At 42.8% G+C, this 27,998-nt stretch overlaps 1 protein-coding gene across 1 annotated transcript; it reads right to left on the bottom strand.

Moving 5' to 3' along the window:
* Positions 1 to 125: 125 nt before the first annotated feature.
* Positions 126 to 27,998, bottom strand: RDH10 (retinol dehydrogenase 10). The gene is made up of 6 exons (XM_039238407.1): positions 27,006 to 27,998; positions 25,150 to 25,385; positions 4,865 to 4,963; positions 3,466 to 3,611; positions 1,606 to 1,737; positions 126 to 1,494 (listed from the first exon to the last, which is right to left on the bottom strand). The coding sequence occupies exons 1-6, from the start codon at positions 27,292 to 27,294 to the stop codon at positions 1,371 to 1,373; spliced, it is 1,026 nt and encodes a 341-aa protein (XP_039094338.1). The 5' UTR covers positions 27,295 to 27,998; the 3' UTR covers positions 126 to 1,370.

The following is a 27,998-nucleotide window of genomic DNA, read 5'->3' as shown; positions in this document are numbered from 1 at the left end:
ATTAACATTACCCCATTCAAACATCTCTTCTTTCAAGTGTGATCTGGCACGGAAAAAAAGGGACGCAATGATTTTCTCTACAATATTCCTGATAACTGATAATCACAGTCCATTGCACATGTAGGTTAATTCTTTAAATTTAATCAGTCCTTTATAAAACGTCCCAATTAATTAGTAAAAGATGGCTTATTTTAATAGCCTTAAACATTGGTCGCTATTTAAACAAGACATTCTAAAAAAAAAAAAGGCAATCACATAATAGTTTATAGTAATTTACAAGTGGATGGTATACATTTAGATACAGAGGTAGAAGTCCACTTTAACAACATTTCACTAATACACATTTACCAAATTCAAGGCACAAATAGTTTGCTTTACAAAAAAATACTGTAAAAATGTCAATTGCTGTTCTACAATGTGAATAAAACTTTCAGAAGAATCTTTACACCCTTCCATACGTACTCCGTAGAATATGGTTTTTCCCCCTCGGTAACCCTAGTTGGCACAAAAATGGGGACTTTTTTTAATGTGGAAGTTCCCTATCTTAGAAACTGTTCCTTTGCGGAGCTGCTATGTATTCTAGCTACAAGTCCACTCAGAGAAATGAAACACAGCAACTTCCTGAGGAAAGGGCACTTTCTGTATGCAGCAAAATTCACAGGTAGAAAATGTCTGACCTTTGTGGATAACTAGGTCTGCAGAGTAACAGATCCTAAAGATTTCAGAGACAAAATAAAAAATTTGGCTAGCACTTTAGTCCTTATAACTTTAAGAGACCTGATTACCTTTACTGTAATAAACATCATTTACTTCAAATTGGTGGAGATTTCAAAATTCCTTTTCAAAAGAGCTGTACACACAAACACCATGAAAAGCCACGCAGGCTCTGCAAAACTGAAACTTAGAAAACATGTGAAAATAGAGCACTATCAGTCCTTGAAGTTGCAAGGGCGTCAATTGGCTAGAGTTTAATTACAAGAATTAACAAACTCTATGGATTAAAAAGAAAAAAACCCACACAGCTGAAACACACTGTTATCATCTCTAGACTTTCTGCTCATTAAAAAAAATAATGGTAGCCTGGAGATGTCACACAGCGCTTGTCTAAAAGATTTGACAGGGTTTGGGTTTTGGCCTAAAAGGAGCCTGTTGGCAACAACGTAAAGCTCACTTTTGCTGATCACGTTTTCCAAGTATTCTAGTCGGTTAATTTACACTTTATTATTTTTTTTAAAAAGGTGATTTAAAAAAAGTCAACATGGATTTGGAATCCAGAGAATGTCAGTAATGCTGATGCAGATCCAGATCGGACTGAAACACCTCGATCGTCTTCTGATAGAAATGATATTCCGTACAAAAAAGATGGATTCTCAGATTCCATTTTTCGCTTCATTATTGTTTGTGGCTTGTTTTCTTTGAGCAATAAAGGGGTACATACACTTGTCTGCTCCTAGGAACCGATACATGCACACGACTGCTTCAAAAGGGAGGATGCTGAAAAGGGAAAGGTGGCCGTTAGGAAACGGGTGACGTCCCGTGTTGAGCTACAGGGGTGGGGCGGGCGTGGAGCAGACCCAGCACACCAGGGAGCCCCTCCCGAGTTACCTCTTCATAAACGTCACGATGTACATGAGGCGGGGGGTGCAGATCATGGGCTGATCGGTGAGGATGGCCTTCATGGCCTGCTTCACGCAGTAATCAGGCTTCAGAGGGGGCAGAAAAGGCTCAATTTCTTTCCTGGAAGTTACACATTAGAAAAACGAAATTAAGAATTAACACAAAGTAGTGAAGACTGGAAACACACATCCAAACATTAATAGTGAGGTTATCTAACGTGGGTTCATTTTGTTTTCTTCATCGTGCTCTTCTGTATTCCCCAAAATTTCCTACTATGAATACATTTTACTTGCATAGTCTGGAAAACAAGTTTTAAAAAAAAGCAAAATTGGTCTACTTTCCTGTAAAATGAGAAAATTGTGTTTTTAAAATGCCTTAAAATGTATTTCACATTTTTTCAATAGAAAAAGAAGAGGGTGTTTGGTATAAAAACATTAAACTCAAACATTATGCTATACTTTATTTCTAATATATTTCTTTAAACATTTTCGAAAGAGTACGTGCAAGTGGGGGAGGGGCAGAGACAGAGGGAGACAGAATTGGAATCCAAAGCAGGCTCCAGGCTGTCAGCACAGAGCCTAATGTGGGGCTTGAATTCACGAACTGTGAGATTATGACCTGAGCCAAAGTTGGACGCTTAACTGACTGAGCCACCAACACCCCAACAACGCCAAACTTTTAGTGCTAAGTATTATTGAAATGATGGCGTCTACACTGGCATAACCTTCCTGAGTGAAGAAAGTCAGCTGTACACATTCTTTAGGCATTTTCTTGGTGTGTGTGTCGGGGGGGGGGTTGTCTCTGAAACAAAGTGCATATAGACATCCTACCTTCAGCTGCATCCATTACATTACACACTGAAATAACCTAATAATATAATGTACTCCTTTCCCCCCTTTTCATGGTCTCACCCCAGTTTTGGACACCTGCCATGATGCTAAATAGAAAACGGGGCTCCTTACACTCTTGGCATTTGGCTTCTAAGTATACAAGACGAAGAAACACACACACACGGGGATAGAGGCAGAGCTTGAGGCTGGTCCCAGTCCAGACTAGGAGTCAGCCTGAGACTGGAATGACTCAAATCAAGCTCTACCAGCTTCCCAGCTCGGCCAGGCCTGGGATGTGTTAAGATCAGCCCTCACCAACAGGGAGCTGGTTCAGTTATCTTCCTTTGCCTTTCGAATTCTTCCCAGCAAAGAGCTCAGAGTAAGCAGGTCTTCACAAGTATCTTATTAATGATTCGTGGGCTTGCTTACCGGCTTAGTTCAAGTCTGACGTGGCCTGACATTTATATTCCCATATGCCCCCCTTCAAAGGGGGTGGGGGTTTTACTTAGTTTTTAGTAAATCTAAATAGATTTTCTCATTCTGTTATAATGAACTTACCTATATATACTCTCCACCAAAAGGAAGCTCCCAAATCTGGAGAGCAATTTTCAAAGGTCTTTTTAGAAGAAAGGCTTACTCTTTTGTGACAGTGACATTGTTTCATATCTGAATCAAAGTCACATTCATTTACCAATACTAATACTAAAACAAAATAACTGCTAAGGACTTAGCTTCTAAGGAAAATCCTGGCTATTTGTTTCCTTCTTGAAGGGGCAGTGAGACCAATTCCTTTCTGATGCTTCTAGATTAACTTCCTCCCGTTAGTATCTGCGTGGCACCGGACCCTCAGCTGTTAATCTTTTTCACTCAAACTTTACAAACCTTGACCAATGAAATGACAGGTTTAATTGTCAAATGATAGTTATAGTGCAAGATCCAATTCAACAAATCCTCCCAATATGGAAAGATGATTTCTAAAACAGCTTTTTTATCAGTAATAAGATAGGTTCTCACTGACCTGATACGGCAGCCTCTGAACATGCCCGTGTCTACAAGGTAAGGGCAAACCAGCGTTGTTTTAATTCCATCCTTCTCAGCGGCCTTTAACTCATGGCTCAGGGATTCATGAAAACCCACCACTCCAAATTTACTGGCACAATAATCCTGAGTTCAAGGGGGGGAGAACAGAAACACTAAGTATGTGCACAGATCCCCCACCCACTGACCAAACTCAAGCTTCCCTGATCCTATTACTTTGGTTACATGTTTGATACAGAAGGTTACAGGTGACTAAGCAAAGAAAAGGAAAGCATTTTAAAAGAAAGCTATCTGATGTGGTTTGGTGCAGAAATAATATTTTCAAAGCAACAGCAGAAACAGATGAACACTTTTTGCCACATCGACCAAGTATCATATTACTTTGAAGAAATGACCACAAAGGATTCTATAAAGGCTAACAAGCTGAGGCTAAAAATGGAGAGAGGTTCACTTTGAAGTGTCTGGAAAATTTACAGATGGCCTCTTGTTCAGTAAAGGAGAATAAAAATCCAGTGTGTTTAATTAATGCTACGAGAGCAAAGGTGAGTCTAGCTTAGGTTATTAAGTTGTTGTGGTCCACTTTTCTTTTTAGTGTAAAGTGAAGAAAATGATAACTATACCTTGCAAACGTAAGCCAGACCTTAACCTAAGAACACACGGTATATGACAATAAACTATTTGTGTTAAAAAAAAAAAAAAAACACACACGGTATAGAAAGTTCTCCTTCATGCCACTTGAAACGTAGGGGTGGAAATGTAGAACATGGAAGACCATCTATTATTCTGTGTCCTGCTGCGTATTTGCATGGGGTTTTTAATTTTATGCTATAGGCAGCCATAGGACAGACTGAGACACACTCATGCGCTTTATAATTTGAATGTGGTGAAGAACGGGGCTTGAGTCAGCCCAGATCTACAGATCTAACACTGCAAGACACCTCACATCTGCCGCAGCCATCTCCCCTGAGGAGCTGATAACAGGATGGCTCACTTTTGGCAAGTTGACCAAAACAGAATGTCAACCTTTGGCCTCATTCATCTGATTCCCGCGCCAGCGCCCTGCACGTTTTCATTCTCGACCCTGCGCCTCCCTGCCGTCATCAGGCAGAACTGCTAATGGAAATGGGGCACGTTGAGGACCGGTGCACCTACTTTTCCTGCTGCTGCTTTGTCAGACTAGAAGTGATTTTATGGCAGAGGATACTAGAGTTAGGCCTCAACAGCTGGCCCTGGTTACTGTAGAACATTCCATACACCGCACACAGGTAGAGTACTTCCATAAATGTATAGGCAGCAGGTACTCTTCACAGGAGTTTGGTACATTCGTCATGAGACAAACCAACTGAATGAAGGAAATGCTTTAGATATGACAAACAAACCTCAACTCCAGCAGTACTGAACAATCCCAAGGAACTTGCAACTGTCACAATATGACCATGATTAATCTCCAGCATTGTAGGAAGAAAAGCCTTAGTGGTCTGAAAGAGAAGGAAGATTCAAGCTTTAGAACGGACATTGTGAATTTCCTCTAAAAGCCTTTTAGAGATTACAAGATGTTTTGCCCACATTTTGTTTTACCCACATTTTAAGAAATCTTATACATTTATTAAGAGAGAAGATCCTTTAAGTGTCTGGGTAACATAGCACCGTATCATTGGTATGGCAGGCCTATTAGAAAGCCGTGACCAAAAGGACTGTAACACAAGAGCTTTGGGGGACAATCTCCAGAGATGAAAAGAAAGCCATTAGTCGAAGGCTCTTTATCACCTTTCAAGTGCTAGTAATCTGCTAATCTAAACTACTCCCAGGTCAGAGATCTTTTGATGCTCATGACACTTTAACACAGCCATCCCCCGGTCTGTAAGAGGCCCTCTAGCTTACCCAAGACGCACCTTGTATGAATGCTTACCTTATGGCCATATCCACGCAGTACCAGAGCTGTGAATGAAGAGATCCCAGAATCATGTCCCAGCACCCACAGCTTCATTACCACCGTGTACTTACTGCAGGTAAAGTACTTCGGGATGGAAAAATGTGGGCTAGAAGTACAGGACCGTTTTAATGAAAACTGTGTCCTCCTATGCTGACTGCGCTGCCACGAGCTTACAGCGTTCTGAATGACCATACTCCTCTGTGGAGGTTGACCAGGAGTGACGTGCCCACAGAAGCACGTGACTGGCCAGTGTAGCCAAGCACATGGCCAAAGTTTCGGGGCAACAGACCAGGGACAGCACTGATTTCTTATTCACTAAACTTTTTACTCTCCCCCCTGGCTCTTTTGTCTTCAAGATACAAGGCTGTATTAAAAAAAAAAAAAAAAAATTACTTCAAATTGCTTAAGATGATCTATTAACTACTCTACCAGGCTCCCAATAGTTTTATAACCTGCTTCTTAAAAGAAAGCAGCAAAGAGCAATCTGTCTACTGTTGAGTTATATCCCATTGCCAACACTGCCTCCCCATGATTTACGAAGTTCAAAAAACCCAAACAATAAACAGTGGACTTAAAGAAGAGTTGCATGACCCTCTCTGAGGATTTCCTGGCCAAGGGATCACCGACTTTTGCATAATTACTTGATTTGCTACAATAACTTTTGTACAAGATCAAAAATGGTCATTCCATGTATTTTGAAGCCTTTCTGTGTTCCAATCACACACAACTGCCAGATGGATGTCTGTCAAGTGTCCCAAGGTCATCCCCAGTCTGCCTCCTGATGAGCATGCAACTCCCCCGCCCCCACCTCCTCCCCCATTTGTTTGGGCCTCCTCACTGAGGTTGCCCAGGGCACGCTTCTTCTCACCTGTGAGATTTTACCTGTGAATTCTTCTCTTCTCTGACAATCTACTCCCGTGCCCTCCTATGTCATTCAAAGTGTAATATTAATCACGTTTACCAGTATTTAAACATGTCTATGTCACAGGAGCTTCCAAATAATTCTCTACTGGAGGTGGTGAGTCTTTATAGAATTCTGTACCACCTTGATTTTGTTCATATTTAAGACGCACGGTCGGTACCATTCACCATAACATATAATTACATGTTCTAGGGATTTTGATTTTGATTATTTTATATTTATTTGTCTGGGTCCCTCAGATGAAGCTGCAAGATGAAGCTTCAAAGATTATGGGAGAATTACTACCCTGGGATACCCTGTGGAGGAGAGAATGTGAACAATGTGCCTTGTGTACTTCAGAGAGCTGGCATACATCTGCATGGAAGAGAAGACGTGTTTCAGCTGGATTTTACTTCTTTGCAGTAGTTAGTGAGAATGGCTAGGACAATTACGATAGCAATTTAAAAAAAAGGCAAGGTCTAGTACTTCAGGTCATTATAGGTTCAATTTTAGGCCCAATACCTTACATATGGCCATTTTATCACAGAATTACAATAAAGTAACATCATTAAAGAAGCATATATATTCCAGTCTAAATAAGAAAATGTATCCTTAAGTAATCAAGTCTGAAAGTCCTCTTTTATGTATCTGGTTATGATGAACTATTCCCAGATTAGCTAAAAAGTATAAAATTTATCCTTGATGTTATTCAGAGACCATTTCTAAGTATTAAAAGTTTGCCTGGTCTTGGAAGACAGGGATAGATTTAGTTCAAAGGATTAGTAGCAAGTACTCAATGCTGAATCCCAAGAAATGACACACAGTATAGAATGCTGGCAAGAACTTGCTGCTTAATTACCTGATGAATCCGAATCACTGACCCTGCTTGTTCACAACACCAGTGACCACTCGCTCCAGCTGGCTGCTGGCCCTGGCTAAAAACACACAGACACAGAGCAGGTTGGCTCTAATGACTTCCCCGTGCTCCTGTGTGACATTCGTTGTTGCCTGCAGGTGTCAAATGACTAATCCAGACCCCCAGCACCACCTAAAGGGTAGGTGATACCAGATTAACAAGTTCCTAACTGGTTTTTAAGTTTAACTTGTTGCATGGTTCTAAAACTGATTAATGACCCCTTCTCCTTTTCCTGAAATTAGTCCGGTGGTATTAACTTCCTCATTCAACAATTTATTTCTTGAACATCTATCTATCACACGCAGGTACTGTTTTATGATCTGGCTGCAATGGGGGCTGGTTCCGTGCCTGTCTCTCAGCAGAATTTACACTTACCAGCACGTAACTGTTAAGTCAGCACATCAAATAGAACAGTTCTAGCTCATCCAGGGGGTACTGTGGCTGCGTGTTCTAACACACATGACTTGGGCCTGCTTTGCTTACCACCCACCCTCCCACCAAGTAGTCTGCAGGGACATTTAAGCTACTGGTTTTGTGTTTAAAGGAAAGAAGAAGAAGAAAGGAAGAGCAACAAAAGAATCCAAATATGACTAAGTGACTAAAATCTTTTCCAATTGTGGGCTGTAAACACTTTTCAGAGAAATATGCTTCACTTTGAGTAACCAGTAAATGTGATACAGGTTTTAAAGTTTTCTTTAGAGAGAGAGTAAAAAAAAAATAGTGGTAGGTCAATGTCTAGTTCAAAAGATGTGATTTCTTTGCCTAATCAGGGACAAACATGACCTTCTGTATAAATGAAATCCAATGTGTCATTGCATTTTCTACATCCTCAGACAAAAGGCCTATCTTCTTTATTTAGGAAGCTCACCAGTTAAAGGCCTAATACAATCACAACTGCTATCAATGTTGAGAACAAACAAGATTGAGGAAACTGGGAGGTGGAAAAAGCTATCCAAGGCCAGCGTCAGCCTTGAAACACAGACTCACGGTTTTCCAAAACTGGGGTCAAACACTCAGCTCCTACTGTGTGCCAGACAAAGGCAAGCCTGAGAGAAGAGCATTCACATCAGGACCACTGAGGTTTCTTTTTAAGCCTGAGTTTTCAGGGTTCGCCCTGGAGCCTGATCCACGTGACTGAGCACTAAGGCTGTTAATCATTTCCTTTGCTGCCTGAATGGAGGCAAGCAATTACTGCCTGTGCCTTATTTCCACAACCCAAGTCCTGCCTTGTGTCTGGGGCACATTACCAAATAAACTTTGATCAACACTAATTCTACTCCTTAGTTTACAAGAAAAATGCTATAAATGGGTGGCTAGAAAGCATCATATTTTCAGGAATTTTCCCAAGTAACCTGACTAGTTTTCTTTTCTAATTACTCCTGCCCTCAACAGTCTGGTAGATGACATCTGAGATAGAACAGCATATTCCGTCCTTGACACAGTTTGACAGCACAAAGAAATCTGGCACTTTGCAATGAATTATTAATGTGCACAAATATTGTAGCATGTATGAGATGGGGACCGGCAAAAGGTGAAGTGCTAGTTGCCATGACACCAGTCAGTTCAAGCTAAGGTTCGTGATCTTTGTCTCAAAGAGTCATTAAAAGAACATGAAGGGCAAATCTAAAAAGCACACCCAAGTGGCTTAAGTTTAAATTTACACGTCTGCCATCTTCGGTGAATCCGAGAGGGGCAACTCAAATAACTCACTGAACACCTGGACTGCTGTGTGATCCCCACTCGAAGGATGGATTACCTAGTTCAGAAGTTACCACCCAGTAAAGGGAGCGCTACAGAAAGTGCCGAGCTATTAGCTGGTGCCAATGGGGGCCTGCAAGCCAGCTAGATGCTCAGCTGAAGTCAGAGAACTGCACTCCATTGCTATGTCTTTTTGTCCAAATGTCTACAAAACAGAGGACATGTAGTTCTTCCAGGAAAAATGGCTGACTCTCCATCTAGGGGGTCAGTAACCAATATGTGTACTCGTTGGCATGGTCAGTGGGAGAATTTAAAGTTGGAATGGACCTAGGGAGTATTTTATCTGCAGCAAGAGATAACTCTTATCTCTGGCTCCTCTGCCTCTGGCTAAAAAGTGTGGAGACAGACCTTTGAATACTCATGAGTAATTTTATCACATGACTCCAATACCATAATCTGCCACCAGCTGACGGGGTTGCTATGTGGCTAAAAAGAAAAAAAGAGGGGGGGGAGGAGAAGGACATTCAAATGGACACTGACATTCTTAGGAAACATACTTAAACCTAATATTGCTACAGCTCCTCGGGGTTTTTCTTCAAAGCACCGGACACTTTGAGAGATAACTGTAAAGGTCATTTATAATATAAACAAGAATTCCTTAAACAGAAGTGTGACTGGACATAGACATGACATGTCATATCTCGAGAAATCTTTGGAAGTTAGGTTTACGCCACATTAACTTCCAACAGTTCTAACCCTACAGATCATTCCTGGTGCTCTTAATGGCACACAGCAGCGCAGAGCCTGTGGCTGCACTGTCAGGACAAATTAGCCTGAAGTCCAACAAAAAGGAATGTGAAGAAACGTGGTATCCAGCAAAGTCTGGCTTTTGAAATTTCGAGATTGATGACATTTTAAAGGTGTGGGTAAAACACCCAGAATGTGTTTTCCGTATTTGCAAACCATTCCAGGTTAATGGACACGAAGGGAAAAGCAAAGTTAATTTCTCACAGTAGGAAAAAGGCCTCATACCGTACTTTTGTGTTTGTATAAATGTCTTATGGTCAATTTCAGAAAAAGCATCTTTGAAAAAGAATCATTCTAAGGTGTTTATCTCTCATTTGAACACCCCAAAAAACAGGAGACTTTCACTTCTGAAGAGGATCATAAATCATATTACAATGGGAAAAAGATTACCACCACAGCACATAACAATAGTTTTCTCAAGTACGTGTAAGGCTTTTCAGAACCCCCTAATGAACGGCAGTACATGCACGATTTGACAACAAAAGTACAGTCAAGCCTCCACTGCACAAACACACCTGGCTGGACACGCTCACAGCCCCTCCACCTGCCGCAGCAACTCTGTTTGCTGCTTTGCTCCTTCTGCCTCTGTCGCTACCGGAGTAACTTATCTTTATCAGAATCACAAAGGAACACACTGGTTATTTACAAGGCTAAAATGACATCTGGTGGCACTCTTCTCTGAAAACTCAGTCACTGCTCCTGGAAAACTATGATTCAGTAGTCCAAACCATTGAAGGCACTGGTAAAATACAGTGAGCGGAGTTAAAAGGCTAATATGATAAATTATCAGCGTGTTTAAAGATTGAAAAACGGTGACATTACACCCCCCCCCGGCCCCCCAAGCTAACCTGGGAAAGGAACATATGGCTAAATAAGTACCCTTCATTCTGTAGATTTAAAGGTATCTGCTTGGTAAATATACTGGCCACCAAACTTTAGAAATTTCACTTTGATCACAGAACGTGATAGTTGAAAGCTTTCATTACAAAATCATCTTGAAATTTTTTTTCATTATTTAAGTAATCTCTACACCCAACATGAGGCTCAAACTCATGACCCTGAGAACAAGAGTTGCACGCTCTTCTGACTGAGCCAGCCAGGGGCCCCATAAAAGTATCTTTAATTAGGAAATAAAAACTAAACCTATACTTGCTAGAAATATATTGATTGACTCTAAATCTTTTAGTTGTATTTGACAGCACAAATTCTGAAATCACTGTAATTGAATGACAGCTTCTTTTCTTTCTTATTTGGTGTGTTTGTAGAGACAGGAAAGTCTCCAGGCAAATTGTGCAGCAGAGCCCCACGACACTGAAGCCTGGAACTACCCTCTGACTTAACAAAACATTCATCAAAATCTCTTAACTGATTGACACAAAATGTTCTGCTTTGGGGGCTAGAGGAGAGGCTAAAGAATATGTCATAACTGTTGAATTCATACCAATGTTACGTCTACTGTCCTTTTTATTACTACTTTGAGGCTACGGGGATTAGTTTAACGTTTGAAGGCATCAGCAGTTAATGCTTAACACACATGCACTAGTACATTCCTACAGTTGCCCTGCAACCAAGAAGCTCATAAAAGAGCTGGGCTTTTCAAATGAACACCTAGATGATGACACCATGAGTTATTCAGCAAAAATAAATGCTTCATTAACTTGCCTTCCCACTGTTAAACCATGGGGTGAATCTACCCCAAGGCAGCGACTCACACATCAACATTCCCTCGCACCTTAGGGTTCGCTATGCAGAAATGCTGGAAAGGAGGGGACTTAAAACTCCAATCTGTCTGGAAAGTACACTGGTCTTCAGTCCCAACTTGCCAACCAACTAACCATCCTTGCTACTTGACCTCTCTGGATCTTGATCTTAAGTCATTTGCGAGACAAAAAGAGAAGGTTCTCCACAGTTTCTTTGTTCAAAAATGTTACAACGACTTAGATCCAATAATTTTTTCTTCGATTCCTACCACACATTTGAAATACGAGTTGTAACGCTGAGGTGTAACTTGCATAAGACTCTAGTAAATGACTCAATCTGGTATCAGTTCCATTAGTGTAGATGCCAGCATCTGGCGAGCAGTAAAAATCTCTTCATTAAATGTTTATGTGATGTCATGACTGTGCCTTTTAAAATAATGGAACTTTAATTCAAGCCTCTCACATATTAACAAAATTACACATTATCTACAAAACATCAGTTTTCTGTGTCTTGGCTGAATTCAGGGAAGCTCAGTATTTAAAAGAAACTGAATGCGGAGCACGGTTCCTGAAGTGCTGTCTTCCCTGACCCTCCCCCTGGCTGAGTCCCAGATGATCAAAGGAGTGTTCCATGATCTCCTTCAAGCTCAGGCCCCTTTCCCTATTTAATAACGCTCTACGGAATAATGAAAATAACCCACAAAATTGCTGCCAAATAGTCTGCTAAACAACACGTTGTCATTAATCCCTTTGCTTTGCCCCAAACTCAAATCACATCTCAGAACTTGTAATAACGATAGATCTTCCAAAGGGCAGAGGCCCTGCTTCTGCTCTAGTGACTAGTAACCATTTCCAGGAGGCATAAACACTGCACACACAAGCTCGGCCACTGCTCAGGCCCTCTGGAAGGCCCCAGACTCCTTTGTCCCTCTGCCCCTATTCCCGCAGCATGGCCCAGCAATGTCCCCATGATCACCTTCCATCATTCTCTGTATTTTGTCTATGTATATAGTTTACATCCTCCTTTGCTTCCTAGTTTGCTTACTGTGGAATCTTCAAAAAAATTAAAATCTTTACATAAGTAAAAAACATAATCAAGATGTTGCTTCTGAACACTTACCTTACTCTTAAGCATGCACTGTAACATAGAATTTATATATAGAATTATAGATGAGGGTCTATGAGGTCTCTATTGTGGTAGGCGCTGTTAAAAACTGAACGTCGGAAAGAACATGCACGTTAGCAAATCAGGTTCCACACTGATGACTGTTTCTAATCTTTAGTTCTCATCGTGTAATGACATTTTCTAGGTTCAGAAGGCATTTTGAACTTAAAAAAAAATTCACAACTTAAATTTGGGCTCAAAAGCTCATCCGTCATAGCTTATATGTCAGCACCTTCGAACTACCACTCCACTGCTAAATTAAGAGATGTCTTCAAGGACAATGATTGCTGATCCAGCAACTGGTCTGGTATATTCGAGGTTCCTCACAGAAGAACAGAAGGCAGCACTAATCACTTACCAATCACAACTCTGGCTAAACCACCTAAAATGTTCCTAAACTGCAAAAACTAAAAAGACCTCCTCTTAGGTACAGCAAGTGTCTGAGATAATCATTCCCTCCATTATCCGACACTGGATGCCAATGGTATGCCAGGGGCCAGGAGCGGAGGAGGGGGTATACGCAACAGGCAAGGTTGTAACCTATCCTGGGCAGGGAGAATGTAGCTCTTCAATGCATGGTCTTGATTTTGTTGCATGAGGCTTAGGGCTTTGGAAACTCCATCCTGGGCATGGTGGCCAAGGGGAATAGTGAGCAAGAGAGCACCTGCACTCTTCCTTTTAGATACTGGACCGGAATAAAAATAATTATCATCTTAGACTAGGATTGGAACACAGAGTGTGTGGTCTGGCATTTCTCTTGTCTGCAAGATTCCTAAAGGGCTGATTAGCTAAGGAAAGAAAAACAAAAAGGCAAGGGGAAGGAGAATATTGAGAAAGTGAGAAGGAAAATGCGCATTCAAGACCAGTTCCTCTTCAAACTTTGACGTGCCAAAGAATCACCTGGGATCCAAGTCGAATACAGATTCTGACCCAGTAGGTCTGGGAGGGGGTCTGAGAGTCCACTTTTCTAACGTGCAGCCTGCCAGATGATGCCATTGCTGCCGCTGCTCTGGACCACAGGCTGAGTACAAGGCTCTAGCGAGAGCTGAGGAATCTGTCTACTCTAAACCTCAAGTGGCTTCAGATCAATTTCTCCTAAAATCTCAGCAGAACTGGAAGATTAGGTTTGCTACCCTCTATCCTACCCATGTTCTCTGAACCCGGATATTAAGGTTTGGGAAGCCCCACTCTCCGCACCATTCCAACAATGTTTATAAGATAAAGGCTGGTTCAAACCAATGTCAAGGGCTCCCAGAGCCTTCTATAGACAACTATGAGAGTTTACAAACTGATTCTCTGTATATTTGCCTTGGATCCATTTTTAGCACTAGAAAGCCCCACTGCTGTTGTTTTGAATGTTTGTGTCCCCAAAATTCATGATAAAATCTGATACTCAATGTGATGGCGTTAGAAGGTGGGGCCTCAGGGAGCACTCAGGAATGGGATCAGTGCCCTTCTGATAAAGGCCCCAGAGAAACCCCTCACCCCTTCAGCCATGTGAGGTTTCAGCAGACAGCAGTCTATGAACCAAGAAGTGGGCCCTCACCAGATGCCAGACCTGCTGGCACCCTGATCTTAGACTGCTGGCTTCCAGAATTGTGAGACAGAAATTTCTGTGGTCTATAGCCCACACAGTGTATGCCATTCTGTTACAGCAGCGCAGAAGGACCAGAACACGCCCTTAGCCGTTAGAACAGGCTCCCAAACAGAGACCTAGAAGGCTTCAAAGTCTTCTCTCTGCATCCACAGAGGCTCTGAAGGCTCAGCTTTCAAGACAAGGAGTTACTTATTCCACCTCAGCCTTTACCTTTTCCACTTTTCACATTTACCTTTCAGAGGCTTTCATGCTTTGGTAGGCCCAAGAAAAAAACCCTACCTAGGAAAAAATTAGCCCTTTATGAATCAGATGCTGGGGCCAGAAGTTTGGACAACAGCAGCTGCGCAAAACTGCCTAATTCTGAAAATCCATGGTTAGCATTTCCAAAGGAAAAGTTTATAGAGTTATCTGGAATTCTAATCCCATAAGATTATTATGTAACAGAATAAAAGTTTTACATTTTCCAGGAGATAAGCTTTAAAACAACACCAACAAAAACAAAAAACCATCCTGTTACTGACACTATGGTACCAAGTATTTCTAGAACTTTGTGTAGCCAGTCGTCGTGGAGGTGCCGCCTTGTTTATTCACTATGTTTCGTGTCCAGCTTGTCAGTGCGGACATGTGAACCAGGGAAAGCAAGGAAGCTAAGTGACCAAGGATATCCTACAGTCTTCTCAATGAGGTGACTCTCTCAGATGCAAACCATGGAAAATTACAGAAAAGGCAAGGAAAAACACATGAACTGGGCTTTAGTAATGAAATTCTGGTGGGGTGCTGGTTCTTTAGTTTAGAATTTTACATTCTTGTCTAATTTATGGAGCAAACTTTCTGGGGATATTAGGCTAGGGTTCGTTAGTCATTGCTAAATGAACTATGCTAGTAAAATAAAAAAAAAAAAACAACAATCAGCATTTGAAGGTGGATTCTTTCATTATACCAAAGGGCAAAAGCATAAGTGACTCACAGAAGAAAATCGACAAGGAGCTTTGAACCTGTGGCCTGGGTTAGTATTTGTAGAAGTTCTAAACTAAAGTCTTAGCATGAGGGTCTGGGTCCTAGCTTCTTCTTTCCCCAGGGGTGACCTTAGGCAATTCCTATAACCTCCCTCTCGGTTTGTTTCCTCATCCATAAAAATGGGGATAATGGCTCTCTTTAATTCAGGGTTGCTTTGAGGCTCAAATGAGAGGAGAGTGTTTATGAAAGGGTCTGTAAAATTTAAGTGCTATATAAAAGTATGGTAAATGCACTCAAGACTCATTAAGTGTATATTTACAGGCTATTTTGGTTACAAGTGCCATCTAATTTTGGTGATGTTGTTTCGTCAAGTTCCTACAATTCCTGGTTCTTACTATGTATGGCTCCCAGGCCTCCCTGCCTTCCACACAGCACCAGACCACGCTTCTGGCAAACTGCCAGGAGCTGGGCACCAGAAGCAGCTTCAAAACCATACTGCTAAGCAGCTGCTTCAGCTGCCCAGCCCCCTCCATCCAGAATCCCAGATGATGCTGGGAAACAACAATGCTTTCCAGTAACACCTCTTCTCCCATCCTCTCTTCCGCTCCCCTTTTACCAGGATCACAAAACAACTGCTGAAAATAGAAATTACAACGCTTGACAGAGAAGAGTCCAGCAAACGTAAAAATATGAAAAGTTAGTACAGAACTCTTTGAAGAGAATTTATTACACCTGATGTTTCTCTTTCCCAAGAGATTATAGAACTATCCCAGTTTTAAAAATCCTTGGAAATCAGTAGGGGGCAGTATGTTAAGTGTAATTTGCAGGTGGGAAAATTCAGGCTTTGAATTTTAAGTTTCAGTTGTCCTCAAAATACCCATGTTCTTACATAAGTTATACCACAAATATTTTCCCAGTTACACTGATTTGGGAAGTGTTATTTTGAGCCCCATTGTTTAGAATAACACTAAGAAGCTGAACCTTGTTAATATTTAAAAATTCCAGTACTAAGCTATTTGAAAGAAAGGCAAGAAAAAATCACATTTTTATGCAAGCAGCAAATGAGAGAGAAACGGCAGTTTCCTCAAACCAAACCAAGCAAAAACAACAACAAAACCACCACAAAAAACAACCTTCACAATGTTAACACCATTGCCATCTTTCACACATAACTCTGTGTGATCTTTGAAAGTTTCACAGACCAACTTAATGTTTGGTTTCCAAATGTGAATTCATTGTAAGTGGCTTGTCAGTTGGGCTAATTTGACAGCACTCAAGGCTGCAGCAGTAATTGCCCTGACTTGTTAAATATTCTAGCAGCATTTGCTGCAGTGTTGAAAGTTTTATGATCATTAGGAGAGGATATTCAGTTTTCTCCCCGTGGTTCACTTAATTTTAGTCTCAGAGCATTTAGGAAAATGGTCCCTGACAGGTGTGAACTTGATTTCTAAGAGAATTGACAAATAAAGTAAAATGAAAAAAAGGAATCCAAGAATGGGCCATGCTGGGTAAGATCAAGTGAAAGATGTAAGCGTCCCCTGTGTTGAAAGGCATACCCTCCCGGGCTGGGATGGCGAGAGCCTGCAAACCCAGGCCGACCGGAACTGACTGGCTGGCCAAATGTGTCAGGGTAACTGTGACTAAATCCTATGGCCCTGCTCTGACAATCTTTACTCTAAACAGTGGTATCTTCGGTGTTATGTCACAACATGGGGAAGTTCTGGAAGGCCAGCCTGCTACAAGGACTGGCTGTGCGCTCTCCCTGCCTACCACATATTTTCAAAGAAAGAATTACAAGATACCATCCTCTGAGCTATTTTCCCATTATGCTTACAAGAGGCCTCAGCCTGAAAGGAATCTTTAGGTCAGATGATAGAAACTATAAAAGGTTAGTTCTTTGAGGGGCACCTGGGTGGCTTAGTTGGTTAAGTGTCCGACTTTCGCTTAGGTCATGATCTCGCGGTTCGTGGGTTCGAGCCCCGCGTCGGGCTCTGTGCTGACTGCCAGCTCAGAGCCTGGAGCCTGTTTCAGTCTGTGACTCCCTCTCTCTCTGACCCTCCCCTGCTCGCGCTGTCTCTCTCTCTCTCTCCTAGAAATGAATAAAAATATTAAAAAAAAAAAAAAAAGGTTAGTTCTTTGAATAGCTAACTCCTATAGTAACTTCTGAGATTAAAAAAAAAAAATCAGTAATTAAACCAAGAGAGATTAACATATCTTAACCTGATCCCTAGAGTTTCAGGCTCAAAAAATTAGATTTAACGCATTCAGCTGATACAGGGAATAGTTCCTGATTTCTTAAGGACTATCAGAGTTTGTCATACTCCAAAGATTACCTACAAAAGGCCCTTTATCTTGGGAAAATTACTGCTTGGGTGTGCACAAGGAAATAAGATACAAATCCACCCTGCCAGGACACCCCCTAGTGGAAATTCAGCATAGTACATACAATTTGGGGTTCCAAAAACATCCTGGGTATTTAGGACTTAACACAGTGGCTCAAATGGACTTTTTCCATGCCACTGGCTATAAATACACCATAGTTATGAGCCTTATTATTCATCAAGCAGTCCAAAACAAGCAAACGTGTCATCTATACATCTATCCACAAAGGCAGGTATCTGAATTAAACAGAGGCAACGGGCTACTTATAATTGAATGAATCTTAATTTTAGTTTCTGAAAGAAATAGAACAGAAATTTTAGATGAGTCTGTTAATATTCCTTAACTCAAGGAAAAAACTGAAATAAAATGGGGTTTCCTACTTTAAAAAATAGCTAAGTCCCAAATGAGGTTATTAAACTTCTTGAAAGGAATCATATTCAAGTTAACTAAAGTCAACTCACTAGAATTTGCCAATGATCTTAAAAGTCTGAAAAATGGTTATGGTAAAAACAAATTTAAATGGAGAGAATAAATGAGAATATGAGCAGTTCAGTATTTGGCCACAGGGTTTGTAGCTCTTCCCTAGGCCCCAGTGACCCAATCCTGCAATGAATGGCTATGGGACACCACCCAGGTGCACTCCATTCAAGCTTTGTGAACAAGCTATTCAATCAGTGTTAGCATTAGCATAGGTTAAAGAATGCTTTCACTTTGACATGTCCTATAGATTAATTTCTACTTGGGCAGATAATGGATAGAGCCGTAGATGTAGAAATAACAAGGAAGAAATGGGGGGAAAACAAAAAACAAAAAAAAACAAACCACCAACTCTGCTTCCAGGAATCAAGATAACAGGACATAATCAAACTAGAGTGGGCCACTCCCTGGATGGAATTTTAAACTATTCTACAGTACTGCCCCCTTAATATATAAAGAGACTATTAATATGGAAATATTGTGAATATTTTTCTCTCAGGAGTAGCGATACATTTTGTCTAAACTATTCAGCTTCTTTGGTCTCCCAGTAAGACATGACTCAAATGGCAGATAGCTGAGCGCTCAGGACTCCATCATGGCACAGTGAGGTGTCCAGCCCTGCAGGAGTTTCAGGTTGACCAGGAGATATGATAGGTGATGAGTTTGGAAGGCAGGTGGAAATCAGCTTTAGAAGATCTGAGCTGCCATGCTAATGAGCCTGGACTTCATGCTGTGAACAATATGGTCACCCAAGGGTTTGGAGTAGGTTCTCATCAGCATAATCTTTAAGCAGGCACATAACAAATTCGAGTCTGCTAAGATAACCCTACGTTGAAGAGCAAAGGCTGGGAACAGGGAACGACGTTCAGACTCTTTCTAAAGTCCAGGCAGGAGGTGATGGAAGCGCATGGGATGAGGCAGGACTGGGATGGAGGGGATCAAAGTACACGGTAGCAACAGAACAGTCAGGACTCATGAATGAGAGCAGGATGGAGAATTAAAGATATTACTGAGGTTCCCAAGCCTGGCACTGGCCATACCAGGAAATTCAAGAAGGGGCAAAAAGGAGTTGTTAGTTCAGCTAAGAGACTTGTCGATTTTAATGAATGGAGTGGAACAGCCAAGACAGGTGTGTGAACTTGGGAACTGTCTCAGAAATTAGATGAAGCCATTGAAATAAATAGATTACCCAGCTAGAGGTACACAGTGAAAAGAGGTCGGAGCATGCAATCCTAATCATTACATCTCAGAAGGAGGGAGGCCAGGAGGACTGGGAAGACCAGAGAACCCAGAGAAAGAGAGTTTTTCATGGAAACTGAAGACTGGAGCTTCAGAGCTGGTTAACAGGACCACATTCTGTAGAATGATCAAGCTGCACACTGGATTTGGCAATTATGGGAGCACTGTTACTTCTTCATGTGATACTGGTTACCCAGCAATATTTTCTGAACTGAGGTAACCAGACACAGATTAGAGCATATACCAAAAATGCTGGAAAAATTTTTATAGGATGGTTCCCTGCTCATACCAGCGACATCAAGAGATGTTTTACCAGGTCATAGAAGTTGATTTTTAGTAGCAATAGATTTGGGCCTAGCACGTAACATACACCACATAGAAACTCAATGTTCATTGGGTATATGATCTTATTCTGTGTTAGGAAACAAGACTATGAAATGGCCCTGTAGGGACACAGTCCAAGTATCCCAATGGTTGCTACCTAAGTTCTGAACTAGGCTCACAAGAATTAATAAGATAGAGTATGCTTACCCCATGTCAATTTACAGTTCAAGACCTAAGAAATCTTGATTTCTAAAGCTCAGACATGATATTTATGCATATGATATTTATTTAACAACAGAAACCAGTTCCAGTACAGACTTAAAAACTGGCCATGGGGGCACCTGGGTGGCTTAGTCGGTTAAGCGTCCGACTTTCGCTTAGGTCATGATCTCGCGGTTCGTGGGTTCAAGCCCCGCGTCGGGCTCTGTGCTGACTGCCAGCTCAGAGCCTGGAGCCTGTTTCAGTCTGTGATTCCCTCTCTCTCTGACCCTCTCCTGCTCACGCTGTCTCTCTCTGTCTCCTAGAAACAAATAAAACATAAAAAAAAAAAAAAAAAAACTGGCCATGAATTCCAACCTTTTAGTAACTATCCTAAGATAGGAAAACAATACTGTATAAAATATTTGGTATAACAATTCTTAACATTATGGTTTGAAGGAGAAAGTACTGGCCAAGTAGTTTTATATGAACACTTTTAGAAATGATTTTTTAAAAAATTCTAAATCTAAGAGGCCTTAAACAGAACTAGGTTTCTCTAACCAGAGAACAATACAGTATTTGAGATTAAAAACCAGTAAATCACACAGGAACTTAAACATTAATGATTAGGGACCATTCATGAGATATTAGGTACTACCATAGCACTAATGTCTTTAAGTGCTACATTACTCAGATCTAGGTGGTGGGCTTTTACTTTTCCTGGATGGATTTTAACTAAATAGACTTTTGACATTTAGATATAGATAAATGCCTAATTCAGTAATTAGTATTTTAAAACTGTGAAACCTTTTAAGTTAAGTGGTCTATTAATTAACTACCAATTATCTTGTCTGACTACCGTATCAATAGAAGTAAATTACCGACTAGCTATTTGACAGATTTAGCCCTTTACCATGCAAAATTTCTTCAGAACATAAAAGGCCTGGAGTTAAATGCTTTTGCTACCCCCTTTTGGTTAATCAGGGATCAATTTGCTGCTCACGTATAAAGGCCAAACGCAGCTCTTTGGTCAAAATGGATCTACAGATAAACTGCGTTGTAAAAACGGCAAGCTAAGAGTTGACTCCTCTTAAAAAATAATAAGTGAAGCTACATTAACGTTTTGGGGGGAAACACGGGTTTGCAATTCCTGTATGGAGGCCAGCCTGCCATATTTCAAAGGAGACTAGAGAGGTATTTTCAAGTTTTGTATCACACAGAGATACAGAGGGAGCCTAGGTGAATGGTTTCTGTGATTACGCTCCAATGAAAGTGCGCCGTATTGCACACATTTTCCTGGTCTTGTCCTAACCAAGAACGTCACCCAACAGATGATACTGACTAGAACCCACTCCAAATCCATCACTTCTTGACCAGTGACCAAAAGAAGGTTCCTAGGAGAGCTGCTGGTGACAGAATACTGGACGATCAAGTATCTCAGCAGAGTGGGGGGCTGTGCAGAACAATGGCAAGTACTGTAAAAACTTCCAATTGCTTGGAAGTATAGAGTATGAGGTTACGAATCAAGGAAGGAAGGCAGAAAAATCCTCTTCTTGAGGCCTAGCCATTGGGAATGATGCATGGTTGCTGTGCACTCAATTGGAGCTTGATTCAAACTCGTTTATCAACACCAGCCTTCTCATAGTTGATAACCTTGCACCAATGAGCAGAGTTAATACACTACAGTAAAGATGAGCACACAGGCAGGGCCAGAAGAATGGAAAACTTGTACAGGAAAACAAAAGGAGATACAAACAACTATGAATGTGAGCCAGCACCATTTTGAAATCTCATCAATCTTAGGCAGCTTGAATTAGTCTAACATATTACTTATCTTTTGAAATTTCAGAAGACAGGCCCCTGTGAGTATCCTCCGAGTAGGCTACCTTCTGATTTAAGCAGAAGTCTAGCTTATTCTATCAACATTTATTGTTTATTGATTCTTAGGAGTTCTCTTGCAGGGAGGGTAAAACGAATAGAAGTATAGAACAAACTGCCTTCAGACAGCTTGCCATCGATTTCAGAATTTCAGGGCACAATGTGTAAAAAACTACACCAATGAGGGGCGCCTGGATGGATCAGTCGGTTAAGCATCTGACTTTGGCTCAGGTCAGGATCTCAGTTTACGGGTTAGAGCCTCATGTCGAGCTCTGTGCTGACAGCTAGCTCAGAGGCTGGAGCCTGCTTCTGATTCTGTGTCTCCCTCTTTCTCTGACCCTCCCCTGCTCATGCTGTCTCTGTCTCGGTCTCTCTCTCTCTCTCTCTCAGAAATATTAAAAAAAATTACACCAACGAGCATATACTGTACAACAAAGGAGGAGAATGAAGAGATGTTGCAAGAGATTAATAATGGCAAGAAGAGAAAAAGCTTTAGACAAGTCGTTTAAGGGCAGCTTCATCAGAAAACAAGGGATTGGACAAGACGATGTCTAAGGATCCTTGCAGCTCTAATATGCAAAAATGCCAGAAAAGGGCTGGAGTGGGGAGGGAAGATTATATTAAGAACTTGAGCTAGGCCTTAAAAGGTAGAAGAGTGGAGGAAGAGGGTCTCCAGGCAGAGGCAGTAGTAGAAGGGGTTGGAAGTAGGAGCACCCACAGGTTTTCAGTTGAAGTCCACATGGTTTTCCATTTCACTACATGTGACTTTAATTCTGGGTCACCATCAACATACCATTTAGTGTATTATGAAAACAGACATCGACTGCTACTTAAAAGTCTGGCTCAAGACAATCTGTTCAAATGACCAAACAACTGTTTGCTCAGCCGATTTACGTTTAAAAATGAATGGGGCAACTAACTTCTTTCCCCCATCCAAATACAGTAAAGAGACACACTGGTTATTTTCTCTGGAAGGAAAACAGCATATGCCAATATGTCTTTAGACAGCTGTCATGCACATTTTTGCTAAAGAGGACTACTGGAAGGGAAGCTGAATTCAGGTAGCTCTTACATCACTGCATATTCACCCCCACCCCCACCCCCAATCCCTATAAAAAATTATACTTAAGTCTTCCTTTAAAGTTCAGTTGCTAGATCCCAACTTCTTAAAAGACTTGTAAGTCTCGGCAAGAAGTCAGAAATTCCAACTCTTAAATGAATTTTCTGACTCAATATTGAAAATAAATTCTTAAGTTTAGATGCTTAGGGGAAAAACAGCTGGAGAATTCAGGAGCCTCCCATATTTTAATATGAAGTGACGTCATTACTGTCAAGGCTTCCAAGAACTCCCTAAATTGTGTAGTTAAGCAACATCTCAAAGCAAAGTAAGGACTCTGGGAAGGTGGTATGTGCTTCCTTAGTATATAGATTCAATTCCACAATAATTTTTTCTGTTGGAGATTTGGGTCAATTTTCTCCTTAGGTTAGAAAGTAGTTTAATATTAAGAGGTACAGTATATCAAATGATGTGCATTTTCAAAGCTAAAGCTATGGATTTTTCTGTGCTTAACACACTCTAAATTAGCTCTCATTTTATAAGGATATATAGCGAGAAGAGGCTGTTTTCCTCTTCAAGGTACTTAACTACAGACTGCATGGCGTTTCTTTAAAAGTGTGGTTGCATTTGCAATTGTAAAACTTTACAATTCAGCAAAATCATCATGCAGAGAAAGCAGGCAAGAAGGCTAAACTTTAGAGCATTGTGTAGGTCAGAGTTTACAGTTCAGAAACCGAGGATCATCTCAAAGGCTTTTGGGGAAAAAACAGTCCTGGTGTTAGTTCACAACCAGCCCACCAATGGCTGTATATCGGTTTAAGGATGACGAGTTGACGGAAATCAACTGAAATTTCTAAGGCAGTTCCATCCTTATTATTCAAATATGAAAACTACAAGTTCACCTGCAATTCACAGGTCTTTTATTTCAAACGGTGGTTGCTTGTTTTACTCAGAATTATAAACACATATGATTCTTGATAAACTGTATTGCCAAGTTTATTCATTTGTACTGCCCTTCACTCACCTGATGCTCCCCCTTGCCTCTTGTTCTTGTGGACCCACAGCAGCAGGGACTTTTATTCAGTTCTCCACCCCCGCGGTACACAACACACACACACACACACACACACACACACACACACACACACACACCCCTATGCACATGCTCCCCGCCCCCCACAAGCACACTTAAATTCCCCCAAACCGTATTTGGTAATCTCCTTACTCATTTAAAACACTGATAGGAGTTAGCTCAAGTCAGCTCAAGTCATTTATGTGTTCATTTCTAGAGGTTTGAAAATGGGTTAAATAGAACTCATGTTTGAAAATAAAACATTAAAAGGAAGCTTCTTTCAGGATCAGAGAAATGGTTTGATATCCAAGGAACAACATTTGAATAAGCACTTCTAAAGCCAGATTAAGTTTTTAAGCAGTTGCTAAAAAATTAATGAGGTTTAATGTGACCTATTTAAAAGAAACAGTTCTTTGTTGTGTTCCATTAGAAGGCTAATCCGCCTATGGAAAATACAAAAGAAAAAAACAAAACAAACCCCCCAAATCCTACCTCCTTACCCTTTCTTTATTGGCTTTTACCTGTCGACAAAAGTAAAGGGGAATTACTTCAGAGGAGGAAGGGAATAAAATGGGTCAACAGTGTATAGTTATAGGGGCGAGCTTCACACCTACCATTACTGAAGTTTAGCTGGAAAACTGGGATTAGTTCTGTCCCTGGAGCAACAGAAGGCCCTCCTTCCCTCTCATCCTTAGACACTGTAGTAGTCCTGACAGTTAGAAGCTGCTAGGGTTTTAGGCTCTCCTTCCCCAAGTCTCCCCATCGTTCTGCCCCTTACACAGCGACTCTGTCGTCCTATCAGGGGACTTCTGTTCTCCCGAGAGAAGCATCTGGTAAGCTGAGAAAGTTCTGAGATGTACTCCCATCAGGACAATGCCACAGACCCTGTGGCCGGTCAATGGATGTGAAATGACTGCCAGGGTGGCCTGACCACTCCCAATGGACCACAAATGCTGATCTCAGAATCTCTGGCACTTTCAAAAATGTGGCTGAGCGGTAATTTGGAAGCCTAAACTCTGACTTCAGGAATTCATAAGAACAACCAATGTTTTACAAACTCAACAGAAAGTAAAACAAACAAACCCAGGGTTTTATGCTCCCTCTAGTTATTTTTATGGCAATCTTTCAAACTAGTTCAAAATGTTCAGTCCTTTACTCTCTCAAGAAAGGCTGCATGGGAGGGGGAAGAAAATAATTATTTGATAGCACACAGTGTAATTCACAGTGGGTAAATAGCAAATTAGAAGGAAGCTTTGTGGTGAAACAGTATAGGTGTCTTCCAGGCTGGTACTGAAGTCTGCCTCCTTCCCAACCTTCTCATTGGCGAAGGCCTAGCAATAAAAACAAGGATGTTTATATTTACCCAGAAGTGTGCGTGGCAATTGACCATCATGGTCCTCTCAATGAGCTCATCGGGACATTCCAGAAGGTGATGCCCAGAGACCACACCGGCATTATTGACCAGGACTGAGACCTCGCCAACCTCCTTGCGGACCCTTTCCGCGGTCAGGTAGACATTCTCCCTCTTTCCCACATCACAGGTGTAGGTAAAAACCTGCAAGTTGCAATGGGGCAGAATTTCTTCCTCACCATTTCCAGCTGTCCTCGGAAGTCCAGATGAAGGGGGGGAAATGGAACAGAGAAGGGGTGGGGGGTGCAAAACGTGAGTCACACGGCAATCAGTAGGACAAAGATCACACAAAACAAAAATACTACAGTGAGCTTCAAATTTCTAACACCATAAGGCTTGCCAATGACTGAACTTACAGCTGCCTTCCTCCGCCAAGAGTCTTTGGGAATTACGGCAATTTACTGGATAACTTTGCTTAGGGGAAAATCATGTAATTGTGACAAGCCCAATACAAGTCAGACCTCATGGGATCAGCTTCCTGGAGCTAAAGACACCTGGAAAGAACTGATCTCAGCCCAGAGAGTAACACCCCCTCCTCCCAAACACAAATGCTACATGCTCCTCTTTTTTTGAGGACCAGGGGCCAGAACCGGCTCTTACTCTCTTAGGAAGAGCACCTTCAAAATGGGAACCTTTCTTAAGGCTCACAAATCAAAACTGTAGCTAACAATCTGAAGTCATCCAAAGCCAAGAAACGAACCTCCAGTTTCTCATGAAAGAACGGAGGTCACAGGTTTGTTTTAACTGTAACAGCTGAGCTCTCCCCAGAAGCACCTGGCATAAATCAAGTTCACAGGTAAATATGCAGTTTTACCGCAGAAGATCTCAATTTTAAAAACCAAAATCTCTTTCCTGCTTTCTGAATACCTTTATCTCTTAGGTTTCAGCAGGGAACACAAATATCTGTGTTTGCTACCCCTCCAACCACTGTTGAAAATGTAACCGTTTTGACCTTTGGTTTTCTGACCTAAAAGGCAGGTGCCAATACTTTCGGTGGAAAATGATCGATATGGGGGAGGGGTGGGGCCCAAGTTAATCTTCTCTGTGTAGTTCAATGTTTTTTTCCGGAAATGAAAAATTTTGTCAAAGAGCAAGAGCCATTATCAAATTTCCTGGACCAATATTTATAGTCGGTTGTGGTCTCTGCTTTGTCTTAAAAAAAAAAAAAAAAAAGTCAGACTCAGGTTAATAAATATACAGTGAGGCAGATTTCCTGAGGTTATCGAAAACATGGAATAAATTTACATTGAGTCTTAAATCCTCCAAGCGCTTTCAAAGAGACAGAACCTCTCTCAATCAGGCTGAGTATGTAACTAAAGCACTTACCTGTGTCTGGTTCAACAATGTATTTTCTCGCGGCTAAAGTTATAGTGAAATCATCAATGCCGCCCTAGCCTCGGCGGTTCAGACCACGGTAACCTACAGACATGCCTCGGTCGGTTCTGAGAACAACTTCCCAGACACTTTGGTCTCCCAACGCAAAAGCGAGTGAAGCGTTTCTTAGGGGTTCAAACCTGTGCTAACACGTTCCGTCTTTCCTAGCCTCAGAGGGTTTAGGAAACCCGACATGCGTCCCCATAGAGACGGGACCTCTGTAAAGACCAGGGTTCGGCACACCTTCCCCCCTTCCACAACAGAGGGGACCGTGTTCCTTTCCCAGGGGGCCAATTCCCCTCGCCGAAGACGAGGGGGGAGGTTCTCCTCCTCGAGAGCGGGGCTGACCCCGGGCTCGGGGTTCGGGGCCCTCCCGGGGAGCGCTCGCGGGGGGCGGGGGGGGCGAGGCTTGGGCGCGCGCAGGTCCGAGTTACCTTGCAGCGCCGCGGCGTCGGCCGCCTCCAGGTCGCGGTAGATGTGGCGCACCATGCCCGCCGTCTCCTCGTTGCTCTGAGTGTTGATGTCCCAGAGCACCAGCAGCGCCCGGCGCCGGGCGAACTCCAGCGCGAAGAGGCGGCCCAGGCCGCTGCCGGCGCCCGTGATGAGGCACACCTGGCCGGCCACGCTCTTCTCCTTGGGCCGCACGAGCCAGCGCGCCGCGGCCAGCACGAACGCCCAGAGCACTTTGAAAGTGACCACGAAGAACTCCACCACGATGTTCATCGCGACGCCCGGAACCCCGCACGAGTCCAGCGTCCGCGTCCGCGCTCACCCCGCGCAGGGCAGCCCGGCTCCCGGCCCCGGGGCGTTTGTCAGAGCCGCCGCGACCAGAAGGCAGCGCCCCGCGCCCTCTCCCGGGGCGCCCTCCGGGCTGGAGTGCGCGGCGCCGCTCCCTGCTCGCGCGGGGCCACTCCCGCCCGGGTTCGACGCGGCGGCCCCGGGCTGTGCCCGCCGCGGCAGCCGCCCGGCTCGGCGCCTCCTGCCGGCGGCCGCCCGCCCGTCCGTCCCGCAGCGCCCGCCCCGCCGGCCGGTCCCGCTGCAGCGGCGGTGACAGCCGAGAGTTAGTCGGCTCGCGCTGCCTTCATGGCCAAGCCGCCGGCGCGGCGGCTCCCTCTCACCCCGGGGGAGGGGCGCGCAGCGGAGACCGCACGGGCCCGCCGGCCGCCTCGGGAGTTGTCAACTTGACCCAAGTTGCGAGAGGGTGGGAGAGTGGGGTGCGGGGCAGCGGGAGCGCCGGGAAGGGGCGACCCGTTCGGCGCAGTCGGGCGCTGCCCCACGGCTTGCAGCCACCCCGCGGTCTCGGGTCCCCTGCCCTGCACGCCCCGCGGCTGTCACTTGGGCACTGGGCTCCGCACCGCAGCGCCGCTAGCAAGTCGGAGCGCTCCCGGCCGCCTCTGAGAGGGCTCCACGCTCCGCGCTATATAACC

Source organism: Hyaena hyaena, unplaced genomic scaffold (genome assembly GCF_003009895.1).
Source record: "Hyaena hyaena isolate Hyena2069 unplaced genomic scaffold, ASM300989v1 scaffold_139, whole genome shotgun sequence".
NCBI lineage: Eukaryota > Metazoa > Chordata > Mammalia > Carnivora > Hyaenidae > Hyaena > Hyaena hyaena.
Note: the sequence above shows the minus strand (reverse complement) of the source record. Positions and strands in the feature narration are given on the sequence as shown.

Excerpts from the sequence above, each read along its gene's own strand:
- RDH10 (XM_039238407.1), bottom strand. The coding sequence starts at position 27,294 with ATGAACATCGTGGTGGAGTTCTTCGTGGTCACTTTCAAAGTGCTCTGG. Across the intron at positions 25,386-27,005 it reads CGACGCCGCGGCGCTGCAAG|CTGGAAATGGTGAGGAAGAA; the intron begins GTAACTCGGACC and ends TTCCGAGGACAG. Across the intron at positions 1,495-1,605 it reads ATCGTGACGTTTATGAAGAG|CATCCTCCCTTTTGAAGCAG; the intron begins GTAACTCGGGAG and ends TTCCCTTTTCAG.